The sequence below is a fragment of the Sinocyclocheilus rhinocerous genome, unplaced genomic scaffold (assembly GCF_001515625.1).
Source record: "Sinocyclocheilus rhinocerous isolate Xijiao unplaced genomic scaffold, SAMN03320098_v1.1 scaffold72, whole genome shotgun sequence".
Lineage (NCBI taxonomy): Eukaryota > Metazoa > Chordata > Actinopteri > Cypriniformes > Cyprinidae > Sinocyclocheilus > Sinocyclocheilus rhinocerous.
The window spans coordinates 2958670-2969360 of record NW_015628351.1 but is presented as its reverse complement, the minus strand read 5'-3'; the positions used below and the strand labels follow the sequence as shown (position 1 = coordinate 2969360).

The window sequence follows — 10691 nt, the reverse complement described above, 5'->3', positions numbered from 1 at the left end:
CACAGGACCTCCCAGGCAGCCAGGCTCGCCATCTGGAGGCATCACTCAATTACTTCCCTTAAACAACAGCGTCCCAGCTCTAGAGTGTACAAAATAGGCTATATCAGATAACATCATCTGCTCATTCTAACAGTTTTTTTTTTTTGACAGAATTGTGTCATAATGCAGCAATTAATCTTAGATTCAATGATACAATTTTGTCATGGTTTTATGCATTTATTAAAATGTGAAAATTAAAATTTGCAAGTGTGAATAAAATTATCAGGTTTATATAAACTTTTGTGTATGAGCAGAATAACCCATCATTGCATACTTATTAAATATTTATATAATAAATTATGTATATTAAACAATTATAAATAAATAAATGTTTCATGTAATAAATTAAAATAAAAATGTATTGAAAATAAATAAATAAATGTTTAATGTAATACATTCAAAAAAAATTCATTGAAAATAAATAAAAATTGATTGATGTTGAATGTCTACACATGATCATCTTTATCATTACCTTTTATGCTGAGTTTTGCTTGTTTTAGAGCTATGAGCAAAATAATCCACCACTGTATATTTAATAAATAGTAATATAAGTAAGTATGTACAGTATTCAACATTTGAAGTGGATCAAAACCAAAATGTGTTGTTGTCTTAGGACAACTTTGATGAACTTTTCTGACCAACTTCAAATGCTGACCACTGTATAATAAATAATTAATAAATAAAATAGGAATAAATAAAAATAAATGATAAAAAAAATATTGCTATCAACTTTTATGTTGAGTTTCACTTGTTTTAGAGCTATGAACAAAATAAACCATCATTGTATATAAAATGAATGAATGAACAAATGAATATAATTAATTAATTATTTGATGTTAACTGTCTAACCATTTAATCTCTTTTCTATCAATTTTAGGCTGAGTTTTGCTTTCTTGTAGTATTTCTGGACAGATGTTTAAAAGTACACATTCCCACACATATTATTGGCTGACAGCATGAATGAGGTCAATGCTAATTCACATGCTCACTGCTGCTCTTTTAGCAAATCCACCACTGTATATTTAATAAATAGTAATATAAGTAAGTATGTACAGTATTCAACATTTGAAGTGGATCAAAACCAAAATGTGTTGTTGTCTTAGGACAACTTTGATGAACTTTTCTGACCAACTTCAAATGCTGACCACTGTATAATAAATAATTAATAAATAAAATAGGAATAAATAAAAATAAATGATAAAAAAAATATTGCTATCAACTTTTATGTTGAGTTTCACTTGTTTTAGAGCTATGAACAAAATAAACCATCATTGTATATAAAATGAATGAATGAACAAATGAATATAATTAATTAATTATTTGATGTTAACTGTCTAACCATTTAATCTCTTTTCTATCAATTTTAGGCTGAGTTTTGCTTTCTTGTAGTATTTCTGGACAGATGTTTAAGTACACATTCCCACACATATTATTGGCTGACAGCATGAATGTGGTCAATGCTAATTCACATGCTCACTGCTGCTCTTTTAGCAATATCTCAGTCCTTGACTGACAGACAAAATAAAACCCACCTGCTCATTTGGTTTTTAGGGCCTTGGCATTAATTATTTAAACAATCCTCTCTTACACTATTGTCATACTGCAGTTTCCTGATTGGTTAAAAAGTGTGAGAACTTACATCTCATTAAATTCAGTGAGGCTGCATATAAATTCAACCCAAGGGGAAGAGAAAAGTCAATGCATATCACTTCTCGACACGGCACACTGAGGAACCAGTCTTTCACCATGAGAGATCTGCAGAAAACGTAAGTTAGCAAACAGGCATGCAATGAAGTTATTGTTGCAGTTATCTTCAAGCTTCTGAATTGAATGTAACTCATGTAAATGTTTTCTTGTCTCTTAGGTGTAAAATTATGAGTCTGGAGAGGAAATGCTCAGATGGTGTGGAGCAGATTATGGGTGTTCTGGAGAGACACAATGGTGTCTCTCCCACTGACCTTTGGGGGAAAACGGTCTCTTTCTTCACCCCAAAGAAGACCTTGCTCTTCCACAATGGATACTCCAAGTATTCGAGGGAGACACTTCGCTTATTCCCAGACTCAGCAGAAGATGTGGCTCCTCTATGTTTTCAGTGACAAGAAGCAGTGCCATGGAAGAGAAGGAAATGCATTTGCCAAATCTTGGTCTGTTGAAAGAAGTGATGAACTGAACTCACCCTGTGTACTTAAAATGGAGGCGTTATTCTCCTATCCTTTTTTTCCAGCAGCATATTAATGAAGAAAAGTCTTTTGTCAAGACTAAATGGAAAAATGAATGGAAATGAATGTTGCCCTGAGGGGATTTTTTTACTGGTCCAGAAACGGATCTTATGTTGGGATTTGTTGTAATATCAACAATTGTAGGTAATTGCTGTGATGCAATATGCAAAGAAAAAACGGTAACACTTTATTTTAAGGTGTTCTTGTTACACGTTACATGTACTTACTATTATAATAACAATTAATTATGTGTGAAAGTCACCCTAAGCCAAATACTAATCCTAACTCTTACCATATAGTAAGTACATGTAGTCAATTAATATTACTCAGTACTTAAATGTATAATTACACTGTAACAAGGACACCTTAAAATAAAGTGTAACCGAAAAAACATTCAGAATTCAACATTAAGCATATGTTGAATTATAAACTTAAAATTAAAACTATATTCCTTAATAAAAAGGAATGTCTTGTATGCTGTTTATGCAAGAGATTATGTTAGTCTTGATTACTTCAGAATATTCAAATTTCATGTTTGACTGAAAATAAAAATCTTTAAAAAAAAATCCATTTCATGTGTATTATTTGCATCCTTTTTAGCTTTACTAAATAGTATATTATTCATGTTTAGTTGTTGTCAAGTCGTGCTGTGTGAATTCAGTAACAAAGTGGCAAAACTAGACTAGTACAAATTAATTAATGCCATTTGAAGGTATTGAATTCATAAAATCATTGCATTAAATGTTGCAGGGATTAGAAATTCATATCAAAGCAAAGTAAAAAAGAAGTTAAATGAGTTTATGCTTAAAACAAGAACAAATATCTGTCAATGGGTTTTCCCCTTTGAATTAAATCTTACATTTTAATTAAGATTTTTCTGAGCCCAGTGGCAGATATTTGTTCTTGTTTTAATCTCTCTCTCTCTCTTGAATCAATTTCACAGAAAACAAGACTTCTTATCTCATGTCATTTAACACACAGTGTAATCAAAAGATACAGTAAAAGTTACTTCCATGTTCTAGTCAGTGGTTGGGAGCTGAGATGTCTTAAGTCTTAAACATTTTTGTGTGTGTAAACTGAATTAAAACATAATATAGATCCACTGGAAGTTGTAGGCTATTTTCAAACTTGGATATGTTGCTAATACATTGTATGCTCCTTAGACTTTTACATTTAGAGATCATAAATGTGTTATGTTACTGGCGTATTGTGTTCCTTTAAAATTATTCCTTAAAATGTCTTTACTTGGTTTTAAAAATGTTTTTTTTAAAGTGTTAAATTTACCTTTATTAAATCTGCAGAAACCCAAAATAGTAGTACACAAGCTGTTCTGTACTGCCACCTTGCGGCCCCCAAGAGTTACTACAATGACATTCATTTGGGATCTGTGTTATATTAGTTAAATGTTTCTTCACAAAATACTTCATTATTATAGACAGCAAGGGCATTTAATATATTTAAGGAAACTTCCCACATATAGGCCTATGACTGTTTTAGTTGCCTTGAAATAAATGTCATCCTAACCTAAATCCTCACAGTTTGATGTTCATTGCGATTTACACTGGGCGAAGCTCAACAGATCACTGTGTTCCAGAGTGTGTCGAGCCTAAATTGGTACATCTCAGCGGTGTGTGATGCACTTACATTAAAAAAAACAAGAGCAGGAGGGGGCGGTTGATTTATTGCCTCCAGCACGTGCGTTCCCCTGGAGATGTGAGCAACTAATTTAACTGCTGTTCCACTGGACCCCAAAACCTCCACCTCCACATTACTACTGTCATCCACCGATCACTCTCTGGGCTTCTGGCCTGGTTTCTTTATATGATCAAACCCCTGGGAGATGTACTGGGAATGAACCCCTCCCAGTTTAATCACACTTACAAGAATGCAGCGGGTCAGAACAGAACAGCAGTAATGTAGTTCAGTGCATGGCTGCACAGTGACATTATTTGTCAGTGTCGTGCGGTGTCACATAATTAACCTGTACAGAAAATATATATTTTTTTAATTTCACAGATCAGTACGCTAAGTTTAGATGTTAGACGTAAGACTGTCCATATTACACACTTTCCGCGTTACTGTAATTAATTGCTAGCTATATAGGTCCTGCTAATTACAATTAATTATTAGGCATACACTGCTTTCTGTAATGCCTGATTGTAATTAGTCTGTTGCGGTACTGAATGGTTTAAAATTTTGTCTTATGGCAGCAGCTAAATTAAATAGTTCCACACACCTGCGCTACTTTAATGTATTTTGTATTAGGCTACTCCGCGGTCTCGCTCTTGTCACATATGCTATCAATAATGAAACGTAAAATAGCGCCATCTCGCGACTTAAATTAATTGATATAAATGGCCCTGAAGATGCACAGTAGGCTGTTCATTTTAATACATGGATTGTAAACATAGAACGAAATCAACAACGAAGAGAATTAACCAGTAAGTGAGATACAAAGGGCTGGAAGAGAAAGGAAAAATAGGATTAATATAGGACTGAATCACGGATTAATAATAATAGGCTATACAATTTATTTTAATATGTTCGCTTTTGATATTGTTGATTATCTCTTAGCAGAAGTTTCATACTAATCTACAAGTAAAATAATAACGATATGATAGAAAATATGAATTTAACTCAAATAAATGTTTGTAGCTATTGCTTAGCCTAATTGACTTTAAATATAGGCTATGAAAACTGTTACTAAATTTTGAATGATAACTGATTAAAGATATTGATAACAACATTGCAAACACACTTATAGGCTTATATTTCATAAAATCACACAATTAGTTCCTTAATATATAGCCACATTTAATATAATATATTTAATATATAGCCTTAATATAGCCACATATAACACATTTCACTGAGTAACAGTATTAAACATTCGCCAACACATTTCCTACAACCTAAACCGTTAAAAACTGTCACACCTAGACCATTGGTTGAGTCAGTGTGATGAGATGAGAGCGCTTCTTTTGTTCAGGTATTTAGGTTAGGCGACGCCCGCGACTCGCAGTCTTCAGTGAGAGCTCGAGACTCTGTCCTCTACAGCTCAGCTCACACACACACACACACACACACACACACACACACGCTCATTGTGGACTGACTGCAACCAGAGAGAACGGATCACACACCGGAGAACAGGTGAACACTTTCCTCATTCTTTTCTCTTGAATGCTTGTTATTGTTCTTTAGTAATTATTGAGCTGTTTTATTAGGCATAGGTAAACAGTGCAGCTGTATTAAAACTATTATCAGTAGATGTTAATTCAGAATTATAGATGCATTAAGTATGTCATTATGTTAACGGTATTACCTCAGAAATTGTTTAAATGTATTTATTGCCAACGTATTATATGATATGCATATTACATTTGCTTCTAACGTGAATAGTTTTGCGATACTCGTAAGTAGGAAAAGTGGCACACACACACACACACACACACACACACACACACACACACGCTCATTGTGGACTGACTGCAACCAGAGAGAACGGATCACACACCGGAGAACAGGTGAACACTTTCCTCATTCTTTTCTCTTGAATGCTTGTTATTGTTCTTTAGTAATTATTGAGCTGTTTTATTAGGCATAGGTAAACAGTGCAGCTGTATTAAAACTATTATCAGTAGATGTTAATTCAGAATTATAGATGCATTAAGTATGTCATTATGTTAACGGCATTACCTCAGAAATTGTTGAAATGTATTTATTGCCAAAGTATTATATGATATGCATATTACATTTGCTTCTAACGTGAATAGTTTTGCGATACTCTTAAGTAGGAAAAGTGGAGTCTCTGTATAAGGAAGAACAAGCCCAGATTCCCCAATGAATTAATCATGACACTGTTTACACAGACTAATGAGAGAAAGGGGTGAAGCTTTGATATTTTTAGGCTCCTGAGCAGCATTGGCGTGCACAGCATGGGATCCTGAAATTAATAAAGATAATATGAACACATGATCAGCGGCAAATGCAGAATTGGAATAATTAAATGCATAGGAAACACTTCTAACGTGAATAGTTTTGCGATACTCTTAAGTAGGAAAAGTGGAGTCTCTGTATAAGGAAGAACAAGCCCAGATTCCCCAATGAATTAATCATGACACTGTTTACACAGACTAATGAGAGAAAGGGGTGAAGCTTTGATATTTTTAGGCTCCTGAGCAGCATTGGCGTGCACAGCATGGGATCCTGAAATTACTAAAGATAATATGAACACATGATCAGCGGCAATTGCAGAATTGGAATAATTAAATGCATAGGAAACAGAGAGACACTTATTATCTGTTTCATTTTCTGGTAAATTATGCTGTGCTTCAAAGAGAAATGTGTTATTGCAACACATTTCAAATGATTGCATTTTCTTTTTATGGTATATTGGTTAGCCTATATGTGAACAAATGTTTAAAAGATACTTTCCTGAAGTTTTATCAGTGTTTTAGTGCCTTCTGCAATTTGTAGTGTTCTCAAAAAACTGGTGACATACAGCATATGATGACTTTACACCAACATCTGAGTTCAACTAAACTGAATCATTTTCCTGTAAATCTTTCAACATCCTCAGGCTTCATCTATAGCATCCAAATCATAAGCTCTCGATTAAATCTCCAAGTTTTGCCATTCATATATGTAAATGCAGCAGCAGTTGGGAAATGTTGGATTTGTCACAACTCTAGTCTGTCAGTACATGAAAGCAAAATTCGCTTGTTTAATTAGTCACACTCATCTGCTTTATCCCATTTTCTGAGGATAAAAATCCCTTGGCTTGGATCTGTTCTCTTCATCCTCATCTCTAAGATGCTTAGAAAAATTACAGTTAGAGCGAATGCGCTTACATGTCTGTTTGAATATTATATTGTAATAAGTCAGATAGGGAATATAACGCTTCTAAACTCCCCCAGACACCATTGCTTATGAAGAATCTTTGCACAACATATATTCAGTGCTGTCCACTGGTGTCAAGATCAAAGACCCAATGTAGAGCCTGGCGCGACTCCCAAAGCACTGCAAATGTTCACAAAAAGAAGAGCAACATAACATCAAATGGTCTGTCAAGCTGTTTTGCTTTGGTTTATTTCAAGACATTCTTTTTCCTTTTCGGTGTGCGTTGAGTCCTATACAAGCTTGTGGTGAGACCAGGTGGTTTTTTGAAGATCTGATGTTGTGTGAATAGAGGGAATTTTCTGCCCATTTGCATTTAGCTGTCTCAAAGCCAGTAACTCAATCTAAATGGATTTCTTTTTTGTACTGTGACACATTGCTTAAAATAAGAACAGATTTTTGGAGACTGGCATTATATTACAGTCTCCTAGTTCACTGCATTTTATCAGGCCATCATCATATTAATCTGTATATATAAAATAATTTATTTCTGTGAAGGCAAAAGCTGAATTCTCAGCAGCCATTACTCCAGGCTTCAGTGTTACATGATCATTCAGAAATCATTTTAAAATGCTGATTTGGTGCTCAAAAAACGTCGTATTTTTATCAGTTTTGACTCTTGTGCTTCTTAATTTTTTTCAGGATTCTTTGATGAATAGAAAGTTCAAAAGAACACATTTATTTGACATAGACATAAATAACATTATAAATGTCTTTACTGTCACTTTTAATCAGTCCAATAATGCATCCTTGTTAAATAAAAGAAAGAATTCATTCCAAAAAAAAAATCCTACTCACCCAAAAGTTTTGAATGATAGTATACAGTGATTCATTATTGTTTAATGCTGTATTATTTGTTTAATCTTTTCGACTCCTAGAATGGTGGCTTTATGTTGGTATTTCGGCTCTTTTCTCCTCCTTGACTTGGTGACCATGACACTGAGCACCGAAACGGGCCACAATTCAGCCATGGAAGTCTTCAGAGACAATGTCATTATCCCGCCCAGGCCAGAGGCATCCATACATCATCACAGGAAGCACAGAGATCACAAGGAGAGGATGACAGCAGGCCAGCTCAGCGAGAGGCCCCACATTACTGTGGTCCACACCCAAAATGAAGGGCCAGACCTGGAGGGCCTCAGTCCCGTCCGCTTAGAGATGGAGCCAGATAAAAGACGGATAATCACCCCGAAAAAGAGAACCTCCATGGGGTTTGATTCTTTCATTCCAGAGCAAATTAATATTTCTCCTGGTGCTGAGACTCCAGAGAAGGCAGTGAGACGTCCTACTGGTCGCAATATGTTTGGAGGGCACATCGTTAGGACTCATGATGAAGGTAAAAAAGGAATCCTCAAAGTAACTTTCCAAAGTAAAACTCCTTTATAACTGTCCTGCCATTTCTTAATGATCTACTTGGCATTTTCTTTGCATAGAGTCTTTGGCATTAGGGAAGAAACGGAGGGTTTCTTTTGATCAAAGGCTCAATAAAAACTCCTTTGGGAGTCCCACAGAGCCAGTGTTCCCTGCAGCCACCGTTGGCTCCTTCATATTGCCCATAACTGCAGCAGTCGGTGGGGAGCCCACCACAAAGCCACCCCCCTCCAGAAAACCACAGGTAACCATCATCTAGCTGTTCAGTTTTTTTTAATCACACTGATTAAAAAATATCTCAGCTTCTCCTCATCCATCAGTGTCTAGAAACAGGCTTAATAAAATTGAATCCCAGTGACCTACATTATGAGGGATAATAGGTTCATGCCATCAATTAAATCCACACATGAAACAATTTCTTGTTTATTGGCTCAAAAGGTATAACACATACCACCATAATTTGTTTCATCGAACCTCAGAGGATTAGCAATTGAAGTGATTTACGGTCACATGAAAAAGTGTAATTTCAACACTTCATATAGGGACATGAATACTGAATATGTTGTTTTGTACCGCAGGTCAGAAGTTATTCAGGTGGAGATGTGACGCCCACTTTCGACATGGCATTCTTTGACTGGACTGATTATGAAGATATGAGGCCTCCACACAAAAAGCTATTTTCTAAGAAGCGAGGTAGATCAATATTTCAGACATATTGTTTCTGCTTTTAATGTTGGGAGTTTCAGTTTTTAAGTGTTCTTGTTTTGAAGTGGTGACTTGAGATAATTTGTGCATGTTGTTTTGCAATATATGCTACATCGTTTATCAGAATAATGTGTATTGCTTTACATGTGGGACCACAGGAATGAACCATTTAGGACTATTAGGCAAATATTTCCACATACCTCATTAGTCCCTGCATGGAAAATGCCAAATGTTTTTAATATTCAAAAATGAAATGGAGTAATTGTTATTAAGATGTTTTAACTTCTGGTGTCTGTTGTGAGGTGTTGGTGAATTACTATACCCATAACACAATTGCTCTACTTCTATCCAGGTTCTGACAAACAGGCCACAAAAAGCCCCAGCACTGAACTTGTGATACTTACATCAGATAAGAGCTGCAAACATCACCTAGATTGTCTGCCAGGTGACTTTTCCCACATGCTTTAATACAATGAGCCCCTTATACTATATTGTATCTGTTCTCTTTGTAATTTCAGTAATTATAATGTAATATATTATCACTCAGAATATTTTTAATAATACTTTTATTCAGCAAGAACGTATTAAACTGATAAAAAAAACAGTAAAGACATTTATAATGATACAAAAAATGTCTATTTCAAATAAATACCGTTCCCTTTAACTTCCTATTAATCAAATATTGTTTCTTGAGCACCAGTTTTCATCACATTAGAATGATTTCCGAAGGATCATGTGACACTGAAGACCGCAGTAATGATGCTGAAAATTCAGCCTTGTCCACAGGAATATATTACCCTTTAAAATATATTCAAATAGAAATTGTAATAATATTTCACAATATTACTATTTTTACTGTATTTTTGATCAAATAAATTCAGCCTTGGTGAGCGTAAGACACTTCTTTCAAAAACATTACAAATATTACCGAACCCAAACATTTTGAAAAGTAGTATAATTCAATGTAATTTGATTGAGTCAAATAAACGCTGACACCATTTTTACCTCTTTTTCATGAACTTTCTCAGGGTCTTGCTGCAACCTCAGGACACATGTATGTGAGCTTCACAACCGCGGCTTCAACAACAAGTGCTATGATAGCTGCATGTGTGAGGAAGGTGAGCAAGTGTTTTGGGACTGATTGTTACTCATGCTGACAAAGAAGAAACCATATTTAAAATGTTCCTTCCCTGTTTTTACAGGGCTTCGGTGCTATGCTAAATTACACAGGCATTACCGCATCACACGCAAAAAGGGACAGTGTGTTGATCCTGAGGGTATAAGCTTAAACCGTGGCATGTTCATTATGGTTTAAACGAGGCAGGAGAATTTGTCATATTTTCCTTTCCAAATGCATGTGATTATATTTCCACTGTGTTGGAACATTTTATATTCATCCTTGCCAATGTTCATGTATATCCTATGATTGCTTTCTTAGATATAATTGTTTACGAAATT

The 10691-nt window shown here is 34.9% G+C and overlaps 1 protein-coding gene across 1 annotated transcript; it reads left to right on the top strand.

The window, feature by feature from the left end:
• The first annotated feature begins 5740 nt into the window (after positions 1–5740).
• Positions 5741–10548, top strand: LOC107737703 (draxin-like). The gene is made up of 7 exons (XM_016549293.1): positions 5741–5785; positions 8036–8493; positions 8591–8772; positions 9107–9221; positions 9586–9678; positions 10262–10351; positions 10436–10548. The coding sequence occupies exons 2-7, from the start codon at positions 8037–8039 to the stop codon at positions 10546–10548; spliced, it is 1050 nt and encodes a 349-aa protein (XP_016404779.1). The 5' UTR covers positions 5741–5785; position 8036.
• The last annotated feature ends 143 nt before the right edge of the window (positions 10549–10691 follow it).

What these genes read in the sequence shown, in the direction of transcription:
- LOC107737703 (XM_016549293.1), top strand. Translation starts at nt 8,037, where the DNA reads ATGGTGGCTTTATGTTGGTATTTCGGCTCTTTTCTCCTCCTTGACTTG. An exon ending in GCTATTTTCTAAGAAGCGAG is followed by an intron (nt 9,222 to 9,585) that starts GTAGATCAATAT and finishes ACTTCTATCCAG; the next exon opens with GTTCTGACAAACAGGCCACA. An exon ending in TAGCTGCATGTGTGAGGAAG is followed by an intron (nt 10,352 to 10,435) that starts GTGAGCAAGTGT and finishes CTGTTTTTACAG; the next exon opens with GGCTTCGGTGCTATGCTAAA.